This window comes from Leptodactylus fuscus, chromosome 5 (assembly GCF_031893055.1).
Source record: "Leptodactylus fuscus isolate aLepFus1 chromosome 5, aLepFus1.hap2, whole genome shotgun sequence".
In the NCBI taxonomy this organism is placed as follows: Eukaryota; Metazoa; Chordata; class Amphibia; order Anura; family Leptodactylidae; genus Leptodactylus; species Leptodactylus fuscus.
In genome coordinates, this window is record NC_134269.1 from 79,834,971 (window position 1) to 79,858,796 (window position 23,826).

The following is a 23,826-nucleotide window of genomic DNA, read 5'->3' on the forward strand; positions in this document are numbered from 1 at the left end:
CCGTATACAGCCTCTCCGCGGGGAAACCATTTATTTTTTTGGGTCAGACACAAAGTCCTGCATGTCTGACTTTCCGACACAGCCATGATAACTGTGCTATCTTCCTGTGAGATCTACTTTATCAATCTAGAAGTTCTGTTTTCTTAGCAATACATGGCTCCACTTCTTAAAAGATCAAGAGGTCACACAGAGCTGATAATACAGAGTTATCAGTAGGTCACTATACATCTGTGGTTTGTACATACAAATTTGTTTTAAAACGGTTATTAAACCTGTCCATTTCATGTACCAAAATCTGTGCAATGATTTAGTATGTTGGAAAATCTCATCAATATTTCAGTCTACATTCCTAGTGTACTTCTAGCACAAAGTGAGGCCTGAGAATCAACAAATGTTTCACTAATCACAGAAGCTATGAGATATCTCACAATGGGCTTCATATATGAAACCAGTCCATGACAAATATCCCATTAGCATTTAAGCTTAGCTTAATTTATGTCAGGTTTAATTGACATCCCAGCAAATTAGTAGCTAAATGCATTTAAGAAGCCCCGTGTAAGGCTGAGGCCCCATATTGTGGAAATGCAGCTTTTTTGTTGTTGCAGATTTTGCTTTTTTCTTTTGTTTGTTTAACCAAAGCCAGGAGTGGATTGAGCAGAAGGTAGGAATATAAGAGCTTCCTATATATTCCTCATTCCTTTTGTAACCATTCCATACCTCCCAACTGTCCCGATTTCCGCGGGACAGTCACGATTTGGGTGACATGTCCCGCGGTCCCGGTTGGAGGGAGGTATGTCCCGATTTCAACTCAGATCTGCGTCCAGAGGACGCAGATCTGAGTTGAACACATATGCGGCTGAAGCAAGGAGCTGACACAGGTCAGCTCCTCGCTTCGCCACTGGCCGCCTCTCTCCCTGACACATGCGGCTGAAGCTGCTCGCGTGCTCGCTTCGCCGCTGCGTCTCTCTCTCGCTGACACATGCGGCTGAAGCGAGGAGCTGACCTGTGTCAGCTCCTCGCTTCGCTGCTGCCGCCGGCTCCTGGCTTGTAGACGCGATGTACAATCCAGGAGCCGGCGGCAGCGGCGAAGCGAGGAGCTGACACAGGTCAGCTCCTCGCTTCAGCCGCATGTGTCAGCGAGAGAGAGACGCAGCGGCGAAGCGAGCACGCGAGCAGCTTCAGCCGCATGTGTCAGGGAGAGAGGCAGGCAGCGGCGAAGCGGCAGCTCCTTCCTTCAGCCGCATGTGTCAGCGAGAGAGGCGGGCAGAGAGCGGCGAGGGAGCGGAGGAGAAGGTAAGTTTAATGTGGAGGTGGAACGTGAATCTGGGGGCAGATGAAGAAGAGGACGGCATGACACTGGGGGCAGAGATGGGGGACATGAATCTGGAGGCAGAGATGGGGGGACAGGAATCTGGGGGCAGAGATGGAGAGGACATGAATCTGGGGGCAGAGATGGGGGACATGAAACTGGGGGCAGAGATGGAAGAGGGACATGAAACTGGGGGCAGATGAAGGGTGTATATGAAACTGGGGGAGAGATAGAGGGGGGACATATAATTTACGGGTGACTGTAGGAGGATTATACTGTGTGCGGGCACATGAAAAATTAACGAGTGGGCGGAGTCAACACAAAAGTGGGCGGGGGCTAAATTTGTCGCGGCGCGCCGCACATTTTGTCCCTCTTTCACTTCTTCAAAAGTTGGGAGGTATGCCATTCTTGGCTTTGGCTCAAAAAAAAACTGCTGCAAAATCTGTAACAAAAAGAAGCTGAGTTTCTGAAATATGGGGCCTCAGCCTAAACCTGGCTTAATACTGACTTGCCTTTCAGAGCCCTGATATTCTGATCTGATACAAAGTGTTTTCACTGTATATACAAATTGTTTTCATTTTCTTTGGCTGCTCAGATATTTGCCCTCTTCTTTAAGGTTTAAACTTCTTTCTAAGCATAAAACTGAAGTGGGAAGCGAACAAGACAATAGTATTTAGTTAACCGTTAACTGGGAAGTTAATGGTTAAGTGACTATTGCTATCCCTGGTAGTAAATAGCAACTTTGTATAATTTGGTAAAAATATGACAAAAAAAAGTTAGTGTTTCACATCATGTACAAGTATCTCAGATGTGGTACACATACACTCACCGGCCACTTTATTAGGTACACCTGTCCAACTGCTCGTTAACACTTAATTTCTAATCAGCCAATCACATGGCGGCAACTCAGTGCATTTAGGCATGTAGACATGGTCAAGACAATCTCCTGAAGTTCAAACCGAGCATCAGTATGGGGAAGAAAGGTGATTTGAGTGCCTTTGAACGTGGCATGGTTGTTGCTGCCAGAAGGGCTGATCTGAGTATTTCAGAAACTGCTGATCTACTGGGATTTTCACGCACAACCATCTCTAGGGTTTACAGAGAATGGTCCGAAAAAGAAAAAACATCCAGTGAGCGGCAGTTCTGTGGGCGGAAATGCGTTGTTGATGCCAGAGGTCAGAGGAGAATGGCCAGACTGGTTCGAGCTGATAGAAAGGCAACAGTAACTCAAATAGCCACCTATTACAACCAAGGTAGCCAGAAGAGCATCTCTGAACGCACAGTACGTCGAACTTTGAAGCAGATGGGCTACAGCAGCAGAAGACCACACCGGGTGCCACTCCTTTCAGCTAAGAACAGGAAACTGAGGCTACAATTTGCACAAGCTCATCGAAATTGGACAATTGAAGATTGGAAAAACGTTGCCTGGTCTGATGAGTCTCGATTTCTGCTGCGACATTCGGATGGTAGGGTCAGAATTTGGCGTTAACAACATGAAAGCATGGTTCCATCCTGCCTTGTATCAACGGTTCAGGCTGGTGGTGGTGGTGTCATGGTGTGGGGAATATTGTCTTGGCACTCTTTTGGCCCCTTGGTACCAATTGAGCATCGTTGCAACGCCAAAGCCTACCTGAGTATTGTTGCTGACCATGTCCATCCCTTTATGACCACAATGTACCCAACATCTGATGGCTACTTTCAGCAGGATAATGCGCCATGTCATAAAGCTGGAATCATCTCAGACTGGTTTCTTGAACATGACAATGAGTTCACTGTACTCCAATGGCCTCCACAGTCACCAGATCTCAATCCAATAGAGCATCTTTGGGATGTGGTGGAACGGGAGATTCGCATCATGGATGTGCAGCCGACAAATCTGCGGCAACTGTGTGATGCCATCATGTCAATATGGACCAAAATCTCTGAGGAATGCTTCCAGCACCTTGTTGAATCTACGCCACGAAGAATTGAGGCAGTTCTGAAGGCAAAAGGGGGTCCAACCCGTTACTAGCATGGTGTACCTAATAAAGTGGCCGGTGAGTGTATATTCATATATTCTAAATCAGGGACACCTTTTAAACGGATGGGTGTTATATCTTCTATTTTTCTACATCTGGGGGCGCTGAGTTTTAGCTTTAAGAGTCCAGATGTTCAGCTACAAATGATGGTCTTTGGTAAATGCTTTGTATTTTAGGTCTTTCCCTTGAGTACTGTCCATGGATATCAAAGCTATATATTGTACTATAGCGTATTTTACTCAATAAAAGCAGTTCGTCAATAAGACTGAATTAGATGCGAATATATGCAAGTGATGTTTTTCCTTAAGAATATGCACATTTTTAGGCTATGTTCACATCTGCTTTGGAGTCACAAATCTTACAATTTTTTGGAAAAATGACACAATGGAATCCTCTAAGTGCCATTGGTGTCTGCCATCAGCTCTCCATAACACAACAGAGAACTGGAAGTACTAATGCAGTTGTAAACAGAGATGGCTGCATTCTTAATTCTAAGCAGTGCAAGGTTTCCTCTGCTGACTTTCGGCTTCAATTATACCGATAGGGAAACCGCTGGCATTTCCATACGTAACGGAATTAAATCTTGCACATGTGCTCTACACTCGGCCACTTTGGTTTTGGGCTGAGTGTACAGTGCAAGCACGAGATTTAGTTTCAGCTGACACGAAAGGCTGATGATGAAAGCAGTGAAGGGGAGGAGCCCCAATTTGAAGATGGGGCAGTGAAGAAGGGTTGTTGCTAATGATGCTTGGAGCACAGGGGTAACACCCCCTGTGCTCCAAGAAAATTCATTTACATATAGGATAAAACTTTTTTTTGAAAAACAGAGAAATGGATTTCTTAGGGGAGGTATGCCAAGAATAGCTTTTCTAAAGGCTATATAATGATGGGATTAGTTTATATGACATAATACTAATGATAGACTCCCTTTAAGTAATCTCTATTCCTACATTCCCAGAGAGAAGTGCCACAGGCTCAAATTCCCACCAAAGTTAATTGAAAATTTCACAGCAAATTGGATTACTGCCTTGTTTGTTAGATGGAAATTAAAAACTTCAGCATAAATATCCATATTAGCTATCTGAAAGAAAAACTTATTAATATATAGTAATGGTTATTGATGTAATCCTACCCACATTTAACCCTGGGATATCCAGGCCCAATATCATCTTTCAAATGACTACATATACAAAGTGACATATCCTATCTCCTTGACATCCGTGTAGCAAGAGGGATTATGAGAGTGATTGACAGGGAGAAAAAGGAATGGAGATAAGAGAAAGAGAGAGTGAAGGATTACTAGAAAAAAAGTGAGTGAGCAAAAGCGAGTGGGGGAAAGGTTACTATAAAGAGTGAGAGAGACAAAGAAAAGGAAAATTATAAGGTCAGAAAAAAACAATAAAAAATAAATAGAAGACGTCATACCTTATCTATACACCACCATTACCATCCCAACACTTCTCTGATGGTCTCTAAATATTTTTTAACCAATTAGACTATCCATTTAAGTCCAAGAAGACACCATGATTTTATACCACCAGCAAGACACCATGATTTTAAACCACCACCAACACACGATTTTATAATCTTACAGACTAATTTTTAGCATGCCAGAAGAGTTGTCATCACATTTTTCGATTACCTCACCAGCTGCATGGTAATGTTTACTCGACAGTGATAATTATACAAATTATCACAGCATGTAAAGCCTTTAATAGGGTAAAAGCCACACGTGCAGTAACACATATGTGTGTGTTTGATAGCAAGAAGCAATTCTAGGAAAATATCCTACAACTGTTTGTTTTTTTTACCACCCTCATAGCAACAGAATGTGCACATATGTGATATTTACTCCTAAATGAGCATGGCACTATAACAACATTCACATTCTACACTATTAGGGTCCATTCAAATGGAGGAATGCACCCTTAAGATTATTCTGTGAAAATCAGTGGAGGACCTGTCTGTTTTAACCAGGGTTGCTGTTGCTTGTTTGCATTTCAAGGCATAGATATCAATAACACAAACTAGTTTTGACATTTTGTGAATTGATTGTTTGTAAAGACGTACATGGTTTATAAGTGAAACAAGTTCTGTATTTTAAGTTTAACCATATTTAGGGGGCATAAAAGTCTTCTGTGTGCCAATATCCGAGATTATCATCTGCAAAGGAGGAAGACTGAATGCTTTAAGAGTCAGGAAGCAAAGCTGCACTTTTTCTTTACTGCCTCCCCATCACCTTTCACCTACTGGCCTCTTCAATCCCAGGAGATTTTACCCTTCTTTTAACAAAAATGTCATTAAACTATGTGCTGAATATCTGTTCCTACCCTGAAGGAATAAAGGAGGGGGCTTCCAAGGCCCCTCTATAATCACAAAAGAGCATAGCAGGAGCATAGCAGAAGCACAGCCCGCAAACAACATAGTCATAATTCAACTAAACGTTCAAGGCTAAAAGAGATTAAATCCAAATTATTCTTCTGGTCTAATGATTAACAATGACTACTTTTAAAAAATAACACAGGAATACAGGAGCACTGTGCAATATGTCCTGGTTTGCTAACCTGTACAGTCAGATTAGCAATTCTTAGTATGACTGCACATTACTCACCAAAATAAGTCCCCAACATCTCAGAAGAAGTAACTAGGTGATAAATTCCTAGATAAGTTTGTTTTTTTCCATTATGATTTTACCAGACTGTCTGTAGTTGAACCCACTGATGTGTAGAAGACCTCTTGACTCACCTAATGGCAAACGTCATTATTCCGAAAATGGATTTCAACTGCCTGATGCTTTTGTTGTCAGAAAAGGAAGCCACTGCCAAAGGTGTCTAGAAGTGCTTCTCTCTTAAGAGATCACGCTTGGCCAAGCATGCATGTGTGTGGGGTAAGAATAGATAGTTTGGCTGAATGCTCCCTAATGTGTGACCACTGCCACTGAAACTAAGTTTAGTGATACAGTCTTCTCTTCTTCTAGTAACCAACTGATAACCCAGTATACCAGTGGAGATGGATGGATGGATGGATGGATGGATGGATGGATAGATGAACAGATAGATAATAAATCAGACAAGCAATGGAGCCTAAATAATGTAGAACACTACATGAATGCCACAAGAAAAAACATTTTCCTCCTAATCCAACTAAGTAGCACTTGAAGAACACTGCATTTTTAATAGGCAATCTCCAATGTTTCATTATTAAAGTAGTCTTTTTCTGGGGTCATCAACCCGCCTTTTTTCGTCTCCCTCCTCTAGGCAGTACTCCATGACCTCTGCACCAAACTCCCACCTGACACTAAGAACTCTGCATAAATTCTCCAACAACAAAAGCTATCTTGAACCTCATGAAAATAGCCACATAATTCATTTTCCTCTAAACCATTTAATGAAATCCGGACAACTCGATCTTCAAAGTGCTTTTCACAAAGAAACCCATTAAAACACTGACACATTCAAATTGAAATGAAAGAATGAAAAACACAACTTCCGGAATCTGTAATAAAGGTTTCTGGTACGTCAAGTGGAGACTTCACATCACACTTCTAGCAAGGAACTAGTGCTTAGCCTGTCATACATTATTGCCAACACTATACATCTGCTTTATATTCTGCTAAATAAAATCATTTTGATTGCATACTAGTATGTTTATGGAAGTGAAGAAACGGCAAATGTGTTGGCACCATATAGTCAAAGAGAACCAAATACAAATGTTATGGTTATGGAATATTATCTTTAAATGCAAGACATCACCTATATTTTATTTACTGGCTAAACCACATGCCAAGTTATCCTTTACTTTAGTCTGTTTTTATTTTCCGTCAGTAGATATTTTTTATTGCATTTTCTGTACATTATGATGGGGCAGCCATCTTGTATAAAGCTTTACAACAGCCAAATGGACCACAGTAACTTTTACAATGCCTGTACACATGAGATAAAGTTGTATGAAATGGCAGATTTTGCCCCTTGTTTTAAAATGAAGCTTGAAAAATAACAATTATAGATGTTAGGCATCTGTCTACTGAGAAAGGTTAAGAAACTACACTTGTATGGCATGAGAGACTGAATTCCGATGATTGTTTGCCCCTTATGCACATCTGAAGAAGTGTAATTCCTACAAACAATCCCACAGATACTAGATCCCATGTCTTCTAGTTGTTCAAAATTATATATTTTTGGGCAGCTTTAGACTGGAGACTATCATGGGAGAAAGTTCTAGGCATACTCAATATGGATGTGAGCTGTGACTATCACTTAGTATGAATGGTGGATCCTGTGTTATCATCATATTGGTCTCATCATTCATTGTATTCCTTCCTGTGATGATTATGACAGTACTGCTGAAAAACGATCTCTGCAGAACAGGAAGATTCAGGGTATTATGAAGCTCATAAAGAAAACTGCAAGATTTCAGGATTTTTTCAAAAATTCTCAAAAAATCAAAAGATGATTTATACAATAGGTCATTTATAAGAAAGTCAATCTGTCTATCTGTCTATCTATCTATCTATCTATCTATCTAAACAGAAAGTCCACAGGAGCACCACAAAAAAATAAATGGCTGCTACGCCATAGATCTTTGACAAAAAAGATCCACCATAAACAATCAAAATAAAAAGGCAGCACTCCAAAAATATGTGAAAAAAAGCTCACTTAGTGGTATTTATTCTGTGTGCAGTGTTTCAGCTCCATATTCAGGAGGCCTTCCCAAAGCTTGAGAAAGGCTCCTTAATATGAATTTGGATCATTGCACTTAGAATAAGTACCACTTGCGAATTTTTTTTCACATAGTTTTGGAGTACTGCCTTTCTCTTTGATGATCTATCTTACTATGAAATACCTGTCTTTTATCTTTTCAGCAGAACTGCATACTGAGGACATAAAAAATCTGTACATGCAAATCAGGTTTTTCATTATTCACATACTCGTGACATTAAAAGGCAAAATGCTTTTGATATCAGCTTCGTGTGCAGATATTGTCAATAAAACATGGATCTCTGGCTTTGAACTAGGCCAATTACAGGGAATTGACAGATCTGACTTGGTCTACATATACACAAGAGCACAATCAGACTTCAGACAATTCAAGGCTATGCTAAACAGGATAAGAAAGGATATATTCTTTGTGTAATAGACATGCTTACTCTTTCACAGGCATAGCAAGCAAAACAGCAAAAAGGAGGATTCTGAATAATAACAATTCTAAAGAATCTTGCTCCCTGAATTCCTGCCATACTATCCATTCATTCATAATGCACAGCCATTTCTTCTTTACCTCTCATAATCCTGAAAATTTACAGCTGGAGTGGCTCCACATTACTAAATTATAGAGAACAATCAAAACTTAAGAATGTGATTGAAAACCAGAAATTCATCTAATGTGGAAATACGAGAATTCCAAGTATCCAGATCATGAGACCCTTACTATGCACATGATCGATGGAGCACTGAACCGACATATTGTACAATAACCGTAAGAAGCAGTGAGCTACCTAAAGAGTAATTTTGGCTTTGGAAATAAAGCCTAGTGGGAGACCTGCAGCCCAAAACATTAACTGTACACCTCCCCATTTATTAAAGCTTTGAGACCTGTAGCGGACTGGAAGAGGGCTGAGCTGATTAATCGCAGGCACAGATTTTCCCTGATAGCAATACATCAAGCTCAATTTTGTGTTGGCGCAGCCATTTTTCTTGTAATGTCCATTGACTGGATTTACAACTGCCCCATTAGCCTTAAACAGAGATCTGTGATTCACAACCACGCAGTCTCATTATTAGGAGAATTTTTCTTTGTATGATCTGCAATTCCCAAAATGCTGAAAACACGCAGAGCATTGAAATAAACAAACAATCACTCTCAAAATCTAAAGCTAACTACACTTTTTCAGTAGTAGTCAGCGACAACTATTCCGCCCAACCCCATCCTAAAGCTAGCCATGCACATTAGATAGCAGCTAAATAGTAAAGATAGATCGGCATCGCTCCGAAAAGGATTTTTAAGATATAACTTTTAATCCATGTTGATCGTAAAATACAAAAAGAAATACAGAAAAGAAATGAAAAAATAGAAAAAAACATTAAAAAACGCCAGCGTTTTTTTTATTTTTTCATTTCTTTTCTGTATTTCTTTTTGTATTTACGATTAACATGGATTAAAAGTTATATCTTAAAAATCCTTTTCAGAGCAATGTCGATTAGAAATGAGCGAACACTGCTCGGATCAGCCGATCCGAACAGCACGCTCCCATAGAAATGAATGGAAGCACCTGGCACGTACACTTTGCCGGCGGCCGGTCACCATGCCAGGTGCTTCCATTCATTTCTATGGGAGCGTGCTGTTCGGATCGGCAGATCCGAGCAGTGTTCGCTCATCTCTAATGTCGATCTATCTTTATTATTTTGCTGCTGCCTCCATGCTCCTCGGTCCGGGAAGCTGATCGTGCACCCCGAAGGAAACTTTACATTTTCACGGTGAGCTCCTAGCTTTTTGATATATGGACATTTATGCACATTAGATGATTGTCTGCAATTTCGATAAGACTAGCAGGCATCTAATCTGTATGGGGTCATTCTTACAGGCAGATGTCAGAGAAGATAAGAACTCGGGTTTGATTTCAACTACCCAATCCTTTTGTTCTTAGGAAGACATGTCCCTGTCTAAGAAGTCTGGCAGCAGTTTACTCCCCTTTCCCATTCAGGACACTTTATTGCAGTTCCCAATTGCAGTCAAATATAGAAAAATTGAATAAAAGGAATTACTTGGCACTCACCGAGAATAGCGTAAAAAGTTGAAACTTTATTGAAGAATGTCCATACAAAGTTTTAAAAGCGGGAGGAGGCACGCTCAGCAACCGGGCGACAGCTGTTTCGTATACAAAATATACTTTTTCAAGCTCGTTGGTCTCTAAGAGTGTGCTACCTTCTATTTATACTGGTGCAATCACATACACGTCAATCACATTTGTCTATTAACTCTTACATGTCTGTAACAATTTTAGATACATAGAATAACACCTCCATAATAAAAACACTTCCATGTGTGAACAAGACTCAAGTTTTCAGAATTACAACATTGAATAAAGTTGTGAACACTTTTAATAAACTTTTGAAAAACTTTCAATATTCAGAAAAAGAGCTAGAGATCCATGGAAAAATATCCATAGAACTCTATAGTGTCAAATCAACCAATGGGGAGCCTGCCGACAATAGGCTCCTCCCCTAGAGGCGTGTTTAACAAGTCGGACTTGAAGGAGAACTAAGGTTTTTTCTATCTTTATTGCTATCAACAAACACCCATAGAATCCTTTTAGGTTAAATAAACCAATAAGGAGCTCGCCGACAGCAGGCTCCACCCCTTATGGGTGTATCCATGTCACTGAGCTTGGGGGGGGAAAAAAAGAGAATTCTTTTACTATGGTCTAAATCCGACCGATGAGGGGACTGCCTACGTCTAGCCCCTCCTTTAAGGGTGTGTCCAAAAAGAGCCGGACCTGAAGGAAAACTTCACTAGTTTATTCTTATATCTGTACAACAGAGACTCCGTATTTTGTCTAACGGCAGCTGGCCAATGAGATTCCTGCCTACACTTCAAAGAAGAGCCGTCGACCAATGAAGCTAAGAGCTACACAATGTAAAAAAATCATAGCTCTAAAGCTCCTCCTCTTTTTATGTTGGAGAGCACGGACCTGAAAGAAAACTACTCTAAACAAAAAACCAGAGAGAGAATGTGCTGACACTCAAAAAATGAGGACCAATCGGAAAAGAGCCTACACATCAAAGTAAAACCGCTGTCCAATCAGCGGTTCACCTACTCTTTTAACAGGCTATAATACCTTTATAAGGAAGATTATGAAAAAATGATATGGTAAAGAAAGAAGGCAATAAAGTAAATATGAAATATCATGAAAAATACCAAAAAAACTAAATTATATATGAATATAAAAATAAATTAAACCATAAGAATGATCAATAAAACGGGGCCAATATAAACACTGTTCTACAAAAAAATACTCATATCTAATTTATCATTCAAGCCTAGCGGACCCATAGCATTGGTGGCTATAATAATTCTCGCTTCCTGTTGCAATAAATATTTACTTAAATCACCTCCTTTTGGTGAGGGGTTCAGTTTTAGCAGACCCATAAATTTTAAGCAGCTAATATCACCTCCATGTATTGAATTTATATGTTCTATAAATCTTTGCGATCCCTTTTTTGTCTGTACCGATCTAAAATGTTCTCTGATCCTAACAAATAAGTTCCTGATAGTTTTTCCAATGTAAAAAAAGCCACAAGGGCAAATAATAGTATAAACCACAAACTTGCTGCGACAATTAATAAACTGATTCACAAAGAACTCCTGTCCTCCTAATTTGCAATATTTAAGTTCTGAGTTAAACCGACAAAAAGAGCAAGATTGACACTTAAAGTTACCTTTAGGTCGATTTATATTGATCCAATTATCTTTGTTGGGGTTAAAGGTACTAGATGTTATACAGTCACCTATTGTTTTACTTTTTTTAAAAGTGACAATAGGAGGATTCTGACTTATTGATTTAAGTGCGGGATCACTTTCTATGATATGCCAATTTTTTCTTATTACTGATTTTATAATCTGTGACATGGGACTATGGCGAAAAGAAAAACAAAATCTAGGTTCTAAATTTCTATTTTTACTGTGTGTTAATAACCTTTCTCTATTTAAGTTTTCAGCCCTATCATATGCTGTTTCCACCAATCTTAGAGGGTATTTTCTTTCCAAAAACCGTTTTTTTAAGTCATCTGCTTGTTGTTTATAAGTACTACTCCTACTATTAATACGTTTAAGGCGTAAAAACTGACTATAAGGAAGGGCAGTCTTAACATGGGGAGGATGGTAGCTGTCAAAATGTAGTAAGGTATTTTTTGATGTAGGCTTACGAAAAACACTAGTCTGAACCTCATTGTCTTCAATTCTCAGAAGTACATCTAGAAATTCTAATTCTCTTTCATGAATTTTTGAAGTGAAAGTCATATTAAATGTATTATTATTCAGATAATATATAAATTCATTGAATTCTTCAGACGTTCCAGACCATACTAAAAACACATCATCGATGTATCTATAGTAGGCCTGTATAAATTTCGAAAAATAATTATTCATCGAAAAAACATATTCATCTTCAAAAATTCCTAGGAAAATGTTAGCAAAGGTGCAAGACACAGGCGTGCCCATTGCCGTCCCGGTTACTTGACTATACCACTGATTTCCGAAGACAAAAGCATTATTAGTTAGAACCAGATTAAGTCCTTCTATGATAAATTCTATCATGTGATTGTCAAATCTAGCATGTTTTAAAACTTTTTTAACCGCCTCAATACCTCTCTCATGCGGTATTCGGGAATACAAAGATTCCACATCTATTGAGGCTAATTTATATTCAGACTGCCATTTGATGTTTGTAAGTATTGATAAAAAATCTTTAGTATCCTTAATGTAAGAAGGAATACTAGTCAGCATAGGTCTTAATAACCAATCTAAATACTGAGAGAGGGGTTCTGTGGCTGACCCGATACCGGCAATTATAGGACGTCCTGGAGGATTTTGAAGTGATTTGTGAATTTTTGGTAAGAAGTACCATGAAGGGTTTTTCGGGTATTCAATGAAAAGTTTTTCAGCAAGCCTTTTTGAAATCACATTTTTTTCAACATTTTTTCGTAAAAAGCTTCTTATTTTATTATTGATTGAAAAGACTGGAGATTTTTTAAGTTTAACATAAGTACGAGTATCTGATAATTGACGAGCGGCTTCTTTTTCATAATAGTCACGGGACATCACAACTGTACTGCCCCCCTTGTCCGATTTTTTAATGATTAAACTTTTGTTATTTTTTAACCAATTTAAAGCTCTAGATTCCGATTGGGTGAGATTAAATTGTTCCTTCTTATACAACAAAGCTTTGACATCTTTCAGTGTCTGTTTCTGAAAGATCTCAATGGAACTTCCTGGAGGGATAGGGGGGTTGAATTTAGAACTAACTCCTCCTTTAAAATATTCATGTGTAGCTTCTGCTGCACCTTCTTCACTGATATAATCTCTGGTATCATCTAGATCAGCTAAATCCAAGATGGCTTGTTGCTCTTCATTTGAAAATGTGTCAGAGCAAAAAAACCCTAAAGGGCCTATTTTACAAGGTTTTTCCCCTACTAAGGTGTTCCCTTCAGCACTAGATTTTTTGGCTGTGTAAGTTGGAATATCATTTTTAAGAGAAAAGTGCCTTTTCAGATTTAAACTTCTTATGCATTTAAACAAGTCAACTTCAAAATCAACTGGGTCAAAACTTTCTGTCATACCAAAGTTTAACCCTTTGGACAAGAGAGAAATACAGTGTTTATCTAACACCACTTCTGTAAGATTAACTATGTTATTGACATTGGTTGCATTTTCATTCACACTTGACCCAGAATTATCGACAAAACCAGAGGAAACCGTATGCATAACAACATGTGAATTAGGTTCTGAGACCATCCCTTCCTTATTAACTACTTCTTCATTTATTGTCTCCAAGACACTTGTTTCCTTTTTGTTCCGATTCTTAACTCTTCCTCTTCCTCGCCGGACGTGCTTTTGGATAAAGGGAGTTTTTTACTCTCTTCATTTCTTTCAATTCCTCTAAATTTCCTTCTTGTCGACAATTCTGGGTCATCTGAATTACTGGACTCTGTGTCCGTGGTCCAGTATTCCTTCATACGGGGCTTAACACCGTTGGCATTGCTTGCGTTACTGGTGCGGTTTCTTCTAAATTTATTTTTGTTGATCGGGTTTTTCTTTTTAGGTGTATTCAGGTCAGCCCAATTGAAAATGCGGCCCTCTTCAAAATCCAATTTGTCACGTATAAACTTATCTCTTTTGTGTTCTTTAATGTCAGCTTGGATCGAGGCTAGTTTGCGCTCTAATCTCTTAATGATGGTATTGAAATGGTCTTCTTTTATTCTCTTCCTAAGCTCGGTTTTTGCTTTGCATAATTCAGAAGTGATAAGTTCATACTCCTTCTCATTCCGCTTCAGGATCAATCTCATAGTATTAGCAGAATGTTGTAGATGTAGATCTTGCCACTCAGAGACAAATTCAGGATCATTATTAAACACAGAAGGAGGTTTATAAACTCTCAGTCCCCTTGGTACTCGGTTATTGAAATTGTATGATTGTAATGATTTTACAGTCCAAAAAATTCGGATTTCTTTTTCTGCCAATGAAAATATTTTTTGTTCTAAAGATTTAACGCTCATAACTTGCAACTGGTCTTTCTGATCACACATAGAAAAAAATACTAGAGCGTCCTCTCTCCCCTTATTGACTGTTTGGCTGTCTCCAGTATCCATAGATTCTTCTTTACCTTCTAAACTACCTTCCATGTTGGAAGGAATTTATTTCACAAAAAGTTAGAAGGCAGATAGTCGGATTGTTGAGTGTGCTCAACCTTAAAAAATAGCTTTAAGAGAAAACTTCCAAAGATGCACGTAGGTATAGGTGGCACTACTCATACAGAGGTATATATCTTCACGGGAGACAAAAAAACGCTAAATGTGGTGGTGCTCTAAGTCCAGAGTAAAGAAATGTGAAAAAATGAATAAAAGGAATTACTTGGCACTCACCGAGAATAGCGTAAAAAGTTGAAACTTTATTGAAGAATGTCCATACAAAGTTTTAAAAGCGGGAGGAGGCACGCTCAGCAACCGGGCGACAGCTGTTTCGTATACAAAATATACTTTTTCAAGCTCGTTGGTCTCTAAGAGTGTGCTACCTTCTATTTATACTGGTGCAATCACATACACGTCAATCACATTTGTCTATTAACTCTTACATGTCTGTAACAATTTTAGATACATAGAATAACACCTCCATAATAAAAACACTTCCATGTGTGAACAAGACTCAAGTTTTCAGAATTACAACATTGAATAAAGTTGTGAACACTTTTAATAAACTTTTGAAAAACTTTCAATATTCAGAAAAAGAGCTAGAGATCCATGGAAAAATATCCATAGAACTCTATAGTGTCAAATCAACCAATGGGGAGCCTGCCGACAATAGGCTCCTCCCCTAGAGGCGTGTTTAACAAGTCGGACTTGAAGGAGAACTAAGGTTTTTTCTATCTTTATTGCTATCAACAAACACCCATAGAATCCTTTTAGGTTAAATAAACCAATAAGGAGCTCGCCGACAGCAGGCTCCACCCCTTATGGGTGTATCCATGTCACTGAGCTTGGGGGGGGAAAAAAAGAGAATTCTTTTACTATGGTCTAAATCCGACCGATGAGGGGACTGCCTACGTCTAGCCCCTCCTTTAAGGGTGTGTCCAAAAAGAGCCGGACCTGAAGGAAAACTTCACTAGTTTATTCTTATATCTGTACAACAGAGACTCCGTATTTTGTCTAACGGCAGCTGGCCAATGAGATTCCTGCCTACACTTCAAAGAAGAGCCGTCGACCAATGAAGCTAAGAGCTACACAATGTAAAAAAATCATAGCTCTAAAGCTCCTCCTCTTTTTATGTTGGAGAGCACGGACCTGAAAGAAAACTACTCTAAACAAAAAACCAGAGAGAGAATGTGCTGACACTCAAAAAATGAGGACCAATCGGAAAAGAGCCTACACATCAAAGTAAAACCGCTGTCCAATCAGCGGTTCACCTACTCTTTTAACAGGCTATAATACCTTTATAAGGAAGATTATGAAAAAATGATATGGTAAAGAAAGAAGGCAATAAAGTAAATATGAAATATCATGAAAAATACCAAAAAAACTAAATTATATATGAATATAAAAATAAATTAAACCATAAGAATGATCAATAAAACGGGGCCAATATAAACACTGTTCTACAAAAAAATACTCATATCTAATTTATCATTCAAGCCTAGCGGACCCATAGCATTGGTGGCTATAATAATTCTCGCTTCCTGTTGCAATAAATATTTACTTAAATCACCTCCTTTTGGTGAGGGGTTCAGTTTTAGCAGACCCATAAATTTTAAGCAGCTAATATCACCTCCATGTATTGAATTTATATGTTCTATAAATCTTTGCGATCCCTTTTTTGTCTGTACCGATCTAAAATGTTCTCTGATCCTAACAAATAAGTTCCTGATAGTTTTTCCAATGTAAAAAAAGCCACAAGGGCAAATAATAGTATAAACCACAAACTTGCTGCGACAATTAATAAACTGATTCACAAAGAACTCCTGTCCTCCTAATTTGCAATATTTAAGTTCTGAGTTAAACCGACAAAAAGAGCAAGATTGACACTTAAAGTTACCTTTAGGTCGATTTATATTGATCCAATTATCTTTGTTGGGGTTAAAGGTACTAGATGTTATACAGTCACCTATTGTTTTACTTTTTTTAAAAGTGACAATAGGAGGATTCTGACTTATTGATTTAAGTGCGGGATCACTTTCTATGATATGCCAATTTTTTCTTATTACTGATTTTATAATCTGTGACATGGGACTATGGCGAAAAGAAAAACAAAATCTAGGTTCTAAATTTCTATTTTTACTGTGTGTTAATAACCTTTCTCTATTTAAGTTTTCAGCCCTATCATATGCTGTTTCCACCAATCTTAGAGGGTATTTTCTTTCCAAAAACCGTTTTTTTAAGTCATCTGCTTGTTGTTTATAAGTACTACTCCTACTATTAATACGTTTAAGGCGTAAAAACTGACTATAAGGAAGGGCAGTCTTAACATGGGGAGGATGGTAGCTGTCAAAATGTAGTAAGGTATTTTTTGATGTAGGCTTACGAAAAACACTAGTCTGAACCTCATTGTCTTCAATTCTCAGAAGTACATCTAGAAATTCTAATTCTCTTTCATGAATTTTTGAAGTGAAAGTCATATTAAATGTATTATTATTCAGATAATATATAAATTCATTGAATTCTTCAGACGTTCCAGACCATACTAAAAACACATCATCGATGTATCTATAGTAGGCCTGTATAAATTTCGAAAAATAATTATTCATCGAAAAAACATATTCATCTTCAAAAATTCCTAGGAAAATGTTAGCAAAGGTGCAAGACACAGGCGTGCCCATTGCCGTCCCGGTTACTTGACTATACCACTGATTTCCGAAGACAAAAGCATTATTAGTTAGAACCAGATTAAGTCCTTCTATGATAAATTCTATCATGTGATTGTCAAATCTAGCATGTTTTAAAACTTTTTTAACCGCCTCAATACCTCTCTCATGCGGTATTCGGGAATACAAAGATTCCACATCTATTGAGGCTAATTTATATTCAGACTGCCATTTGATGTTTGTAAGTATTGCTGAGCGTGCCTCCTCCCGCTTTTAAAACTTTGTATGGACATTCTTCAATAAAGTTTCAACTTTTTACGCTATTCTCGGTGAGTGCCAAGTAATTCCTTTTATTCATTTTTTCACATTTCTTTACTCTGGACTTAGAGCACCACCACATTTAGCGTTTTTTTGTCTCCCGTGCAGATATATACCTCTGTATGAGTAGTGCCACCTATACCTACGTGCATCTTTGGAAGTTTTCTCTTAAAGCTATGTTTTAAGGTTGAGCACACTCAACAATCCGACTATCTGCCTTCTAACTTTTTGTGAAATAAATTCCTTCCAACATGGAAGGTAGTTTAGAAGGTAAAGAAGAATCTATGGATACTGGAGACAGCCAAACAGTCAATAAGGGGAGAGAGGACGCTCTAGTATTTTTTTCTATGTGTGATCAGAAAGACCAGTTGCAAGTTATGAGCGTTAAATCTTTAGAACAAAAAATATTTTCATTGGCAGAAAAAGAAATCCGAATTTTTTGGACTGTAAAATCATTATTATTAAAATATTCATGTGTAGCTTCTGCTGCACCTTCTTCACTGATATAATCTCTGGTATCATCTAGATCAGCTAAATCCAAGATGGCTTGTTGCTCTTCATTTGAAAATGTGTCAGAGCAAAAAAACCCTAAAGGGCCTATTTTACAAGGTTTTTCCCCTACTAAGGTGTTCCCTTCAGCACTAGATTTTTTGGCTGTGTAAGTTGGAATATCATTTTTAAGAGAAAAGTGCCTTTTCAGATTTAAACTTCTTATGCATTTAAACAAGTCAACTTCAAAATCAACTGGGTCAAAACTTTCTGTCATACCAAAGTTTAACCCTTTGGACAAGAGAGAAATACAGTGTTTATCTAACACCACTTCTGTAAGATTAACTATGTTATTGACATTGGTTGCATTTTCATTCACACTTGACCCAGAATTATCGACAAAACCAGAGGAAACCGTATGCATAACAACATGTGAATTAGGTTCTGAGACCATCCCTTCCTTATTAACTACTTCTTCATTTATTGTCTCCAAGACACTTGTTTCCTTTTTGTTCCGATTCTTAACTCTTCCTCTTCCTCGCCGGACGTGCTTTTGGATAAAGGGAGTTTTTTACTCTCTTCATTTCTTTCAATTCCTCTAAATTTCCTTCTTGTCGACAATTCTGGGTCATCTGAATTACTGGACTCTGTGTCCGTGGTCCAGTATTCCTTCATACGGGGCTTAACACCGTTGGCATTGCTTGCGTTACTGGTGCGGTTTCTTCTAAATTTATTTTTGTTGATCGGGTTTTTCTTTTTAGGTGTATTCAGGTCAGCCCAATTGAAAATGCGGCCCTCTTCAAAATCCAATTTGTCACGTATAAACTTATCTCTTTTGTGTTCTTTAATGTCAGCTTGGATCGAGGCTAGTTTGCGCTCTAATCTCTTAATGATGGTATTGAAATGGTCTTCTTTTATTCTCTTCCTAAGCTCGGTTTTTGCTTTGCATAATTCAGAAGTGATAAGTTCATACTCCTTCTCATTCCGCTTCAGGATCAATCTCATAGTATTAGCAGAATGTTGTAGATGTAGATCTTGCCACTCAGAGACAAATTCAGGATCATTATTAAACACAGAAGGAGGTTTATAAACTCTCAGTCCCCTTGGTACTCGGTTATTGAAATTGTATGATTGTAATGATTTTACAGTCCAAAAAATTCGGATTTCTTTTTCTGCCAATGAAAATATTTTTTGTTCTAAAGATTTAACGCTCATAACTTGCAACTGGTCTTTCTGATCACACATAGAAAAAAATACTAGAGCGTCCTCTCTCCCCTTATTGACTGTTTGGCTGTCTCCAGTATCCATAGATTCTTCTTTACCTTCTAAACTACCTTCCATGTTGGAAGGAATTTATTTCACAAAAAGTTAGAAGGCAGATAGTCGGATTGTTGAGTGTGCTCAACCTTAAAACATAGCTTTAAGAGAAAACTTCCAAAGATGCACGTAGGTATAGGTGGCACTACTCATACAGAGGTATATATCTGCACGGGAGACAAAAAAACGCTAAATGTGGTGGTGCTCTAAGTCCAGAGTAAAGAAATGTGAAAAAATGAATAAAAGGAATTACTTGGCACTCACCGAGAATAGCGTAAAAAGTTGAAACTTTATTGAAGAATGTCCATACAAAGTTTTAAAAGCGGGAGGAGGCACGCTCAGCAATACTTACAAACATCAAATGGCAGTCTGAATATAAATTAGCCTCAATAGATGTGGAATCTTTGTATTCCCGAATACCGCATGAGAGAGGTATTGAGGCGGTTAAAAAAGTTTTAAAACATGCTAGATTTGACAATCACATGATAGAATTTATCATAGAAGGACTTAATCTGGTTCTAACTAATAATGCTTTTGTCTTCGGAAATCAGTGGTATAGTCAAGTAACCGGGACGGCAATGGGCACGCCTGTGTCTTGCACCTTTGCTAACATTTTCCTAGGAATTTTTGAAGATGAATATGTTTTTTCGATGAATAATTATTTTTCGAAATTTATACAGGCCTACTATAGATACATCGATGATGTGTTTTTAGTATGGTCTGGAACGTCTGAAGAATTCAATGAATTTATATATTATCTGAATAATAATACATTTAATATGACTTTCACTTCAAAAATTCATGAAAGAGAATTAGAATTTCTAGATGTACTTCTGAGAATTGAAGACAATGAGGTTCAGACTAGTGTTTTTCGTAAGCCTACATCAAAAAATACCTTACTACATTTTGACAGCTACCATCCTCCCCATGTTAAGACTGCCCTTCCTTATAGTCAGTTTTTACGCCTTAAACGTATTAATAGTAGGAGTAGTACTTATAAACAACAAGCAGATGACTTAAAAAAACGGTTTTTGGAAAGAAAATACCCTCTAAGATTGGTGGAAACAGCATATGATAGGGCTGAAAACTTAAATAGAGAAAGGTTATTAACACACAGTAAAAATAGAAATTTAGAACCTAGATTTTGTTTTTCTTTTCGCCATAGTCCCATGTCACAGATTATAAAATCAGTAATAAGAAAAAATTGGCATATCATAGAAAGTGATCCCGCACTTAAATCAATAAGTCAGAATCCTCCTATTGTCACTTTTAAAAAAAGTAAAACAATAGGTGACTGTATAACATCTAGTACCTTTAACCCCAACAAAGATAATTGGATCAATATAAATCGACCTAAAGGTAACTTTAAGTGTCAATCTTGCTCTTTTTGTCGGTTTAACTCAGAACTTAAATATTGCAAATTAGGAGGACAGGAGTTCTTTGTGAATCAGTTTATTAATTGTCGCAGCAAGTTTGTGGTTTATACTATTATTTGCCCTTGTGGCTTTTTTTACATTGGAAAAACTATCAGGAACTTATTTGTTAGGATCAGAGAACATTTTAGATCGGTACAGACAAAAAAGGGATCGCAAAGATTTATAGAACATATAAATTCAATACATGGAGGTGATATTAGCTGCTTAAAATTTATGGGTCTGCTAAAACTGAACCCCTCACCAAAAGGAGGTGATTTAAGTAAATATTTATTGCAACAGGAAGCGAGAATTATTATAGCCACCAATGCTATGGGTCCGCTAGGCTTGAATGATAAATTAGATATGAGTATTTTTTTGTAGAACAGTGTTTATATTGGCCCCGTTTTATTGATCATTCTTATGGTTTAATTTATTTTTATATTCATATATAATTTAGTTTTTTTGGTATTTTTCATGATATTTCATATTTACTTTATTGCCTTCTTTCTTTACCATATCATTTTTTCATAATCTTCCTTATAAAGGTATTATAGCCTGTTAAAAGAGTAGGTGAACCGCTGATTGGACAGCGGTTTTACTTTGATGTGTAGGCTCTTTTCCGATTGGTCCTCATTTTTTGAGTGTCAGCACATTCTCTCTCTGGTTTTTTGTTTAGAGTAGTTTTCTTTCAGGTCCGTGCTCTCCAACATAAAAAGAGGAGGAGCTTTAGAGCTATGATTTTTTTACATTGTGTAGCTCTTAGCTTCATTGGTCGACGGCTCTTCTTTGAAGTGTAGGCAGGAATCTCATTGGCCAGCTGCCGTTAGACAAAATACGGAGTCTCTGTTGTACAGATATAAGAATAAACTAGTGAAGTTTTCCTTCAGGTCCGGCTCTTTTTGGACACACCCTTAAAGGAGGGGCTAGACGTAGGCAGTCCCCTCATCGGTCGGATTTAGACCATAGTAAAAGAATTCTCTTTTTTTCCCCCCCCAAGCTCAGTGACATGGATACACCCATAAGGGGTGGAGCCTGCTGTCGGCGAGCTCCTTATTGGTTTATTTAACCTAAAAGGATTCTATGGGTGTTTGTTGATAGCAATAAAGATAGAAAAAACCTTAGTTCTCCTTCAAGTCCGACTTGTTAAACACGCCTCTAGGGGAGGAGCCTATTGTCGGCAGGCTCACCATTGGTTGATTTGACACTATAGAGTTCTATGGATATTTTTCCATGGATCTCTAGCTCTTTTTCTGAATATTGAAAGTTTTTCAAAAGTTTATTAAAAGTGTTCACAACTTTATTCAATGTTGTAATTCTGAAAACTTGAGTCTTGTTCACACATGGAAGTGTTTTTATTATGGAGGTGTTATTCTATGTATCTAAAATTGTTACAGACATGTAAGAGTTAATAGACAAATGTGATTGACGTGTATGTGATTGCACCAGTATAAATAGAAGGTAGCACACTCTTAGAGACCAACGAGCTTGAAAAAGTATATTTTGTATACGAAACAGCTGTCGCCCGGTTGCTGAGCGTGCCTCCTCCCGCTTTTAAAACTTTGTATGGACATTCTTCAATAAAGTTTCAACTTTTTACGCTATTCTCGGTGAGTGCCAAGTAATTCCTTTTATTCATTTTTTCACATTTCTTTACTCTGGACTTAGAGCACCACCACATTTAGCGTTTTTTTGTCTCCCGTGCAGATATATACCTCTGTATGAGTAGTGCCACCTATACCTACGTGCATCTTTGGAAATATAGAAAAATAATAACTTATTATGCACATTCTTATAGGATAATATCCAAAAATGGTGGAGTCTCTACAGTTTCCTATTCCCATGTCACGTTCTTCCTTTCCTACTCAAAGCGAGTTCTTATTAGATTAGATATAAACCAATGGAATTGACCATTGACAAAACATTACACATGTAAGTTTACCAGCAAAGTACAATATATGTACTTACCTAAACCACCAATGTTGTAATCAAAATCTTTGACATCCAGAAGGATAGGTCCACTCTCATGTTGTCCTTCCTCCTTGTAGTACAGTTTGTAGCCTTGGATTGTTGCTGTGTCCTCAGGATCCTGTTGCCATCTCACAGCTATGGTTGTGCAATTCAGTGGATCCAAGCGTAATTCTGGGGATCTGGGTGCTATAAAATAACAGTTATACTTTCAGGATTGACCTTTAACAATGTTTTTTTTTTTTTTTTTTGGGGGGGGGGGGATAGGGATATGTTGAGTAATACTCATTTATTTATGAATGGGGATATTGTCACTCCTTAGGGAGAGACCACCATGTAGGTATGTGGAGTCTTACCAAACCATTGTCGCTCCACTGTGGGGGGGTTCATGGGAAGAATATGCAAATCTGCCTCCCACGATTTAAGTAGGGAGACAGTGTCTCAGTCATGCAGCCCACTAGGGGGAGCTCAATTTAACATCATGCCCGACCTTCCTAGAGGTCTTTGCTGCACTTGGCTGTTTCGATCTGATTGTATCTCTTCAGCCCAGCGTAGAGAAGACTGATTTGGCAGAGGTGAGAGGCTTCTAGACCAGATTATGGGGATAGTGTCACTCCTTAGGGAGAGACCACAATGTAGGTGTGTGGAGTCTTACTAAGCCCCTAGTGGGCAGCATAACTGAGGCACTGTCTCCCTATTTAAATCTTGGGAGACAGATTTGTAAATTTTTCCCTTTATTTATGTAGTAATTCTTTCTAAAATGCCAAATGGGCTTGAGGATATAAGTTTGTCAAAAGTCTTGTATGAATTCTTTTTTATTCTTTATCCTATTCTTGTATTAATTGTAAAAACATGAAAATTGTAACAATATATGATAAAACATAATGGACCTACAAATACTCAGGTTGGCCACTTATGAGTTATCTTGCT

At 38.0% G+C, this 23,826-nt stretch overlaps 1 protein-coding gene across 1 annotated transcript in view; it reads right to left on the minus strand.

Annotated features, from left to right (window-relative positions):
• PRTG (protogenin) overlaps positions 1 to 23,826 on the minus strand; it is a 105,460-nt gene that overhangs the window by 34,026 nt on the left and 47,608 nt on the right. Inside the window, exon 11 of the mRNA XM_075273490.1 lies at positions 22,897 to 23,085. Coding sequence (XP_075129591.1) covers positions 22,897 to 23,085 — 189 coding nt within the window. The remainder of the gene's footprint in view (positions 1 to 22,896; positions 23,086 to 23,826) is intronic.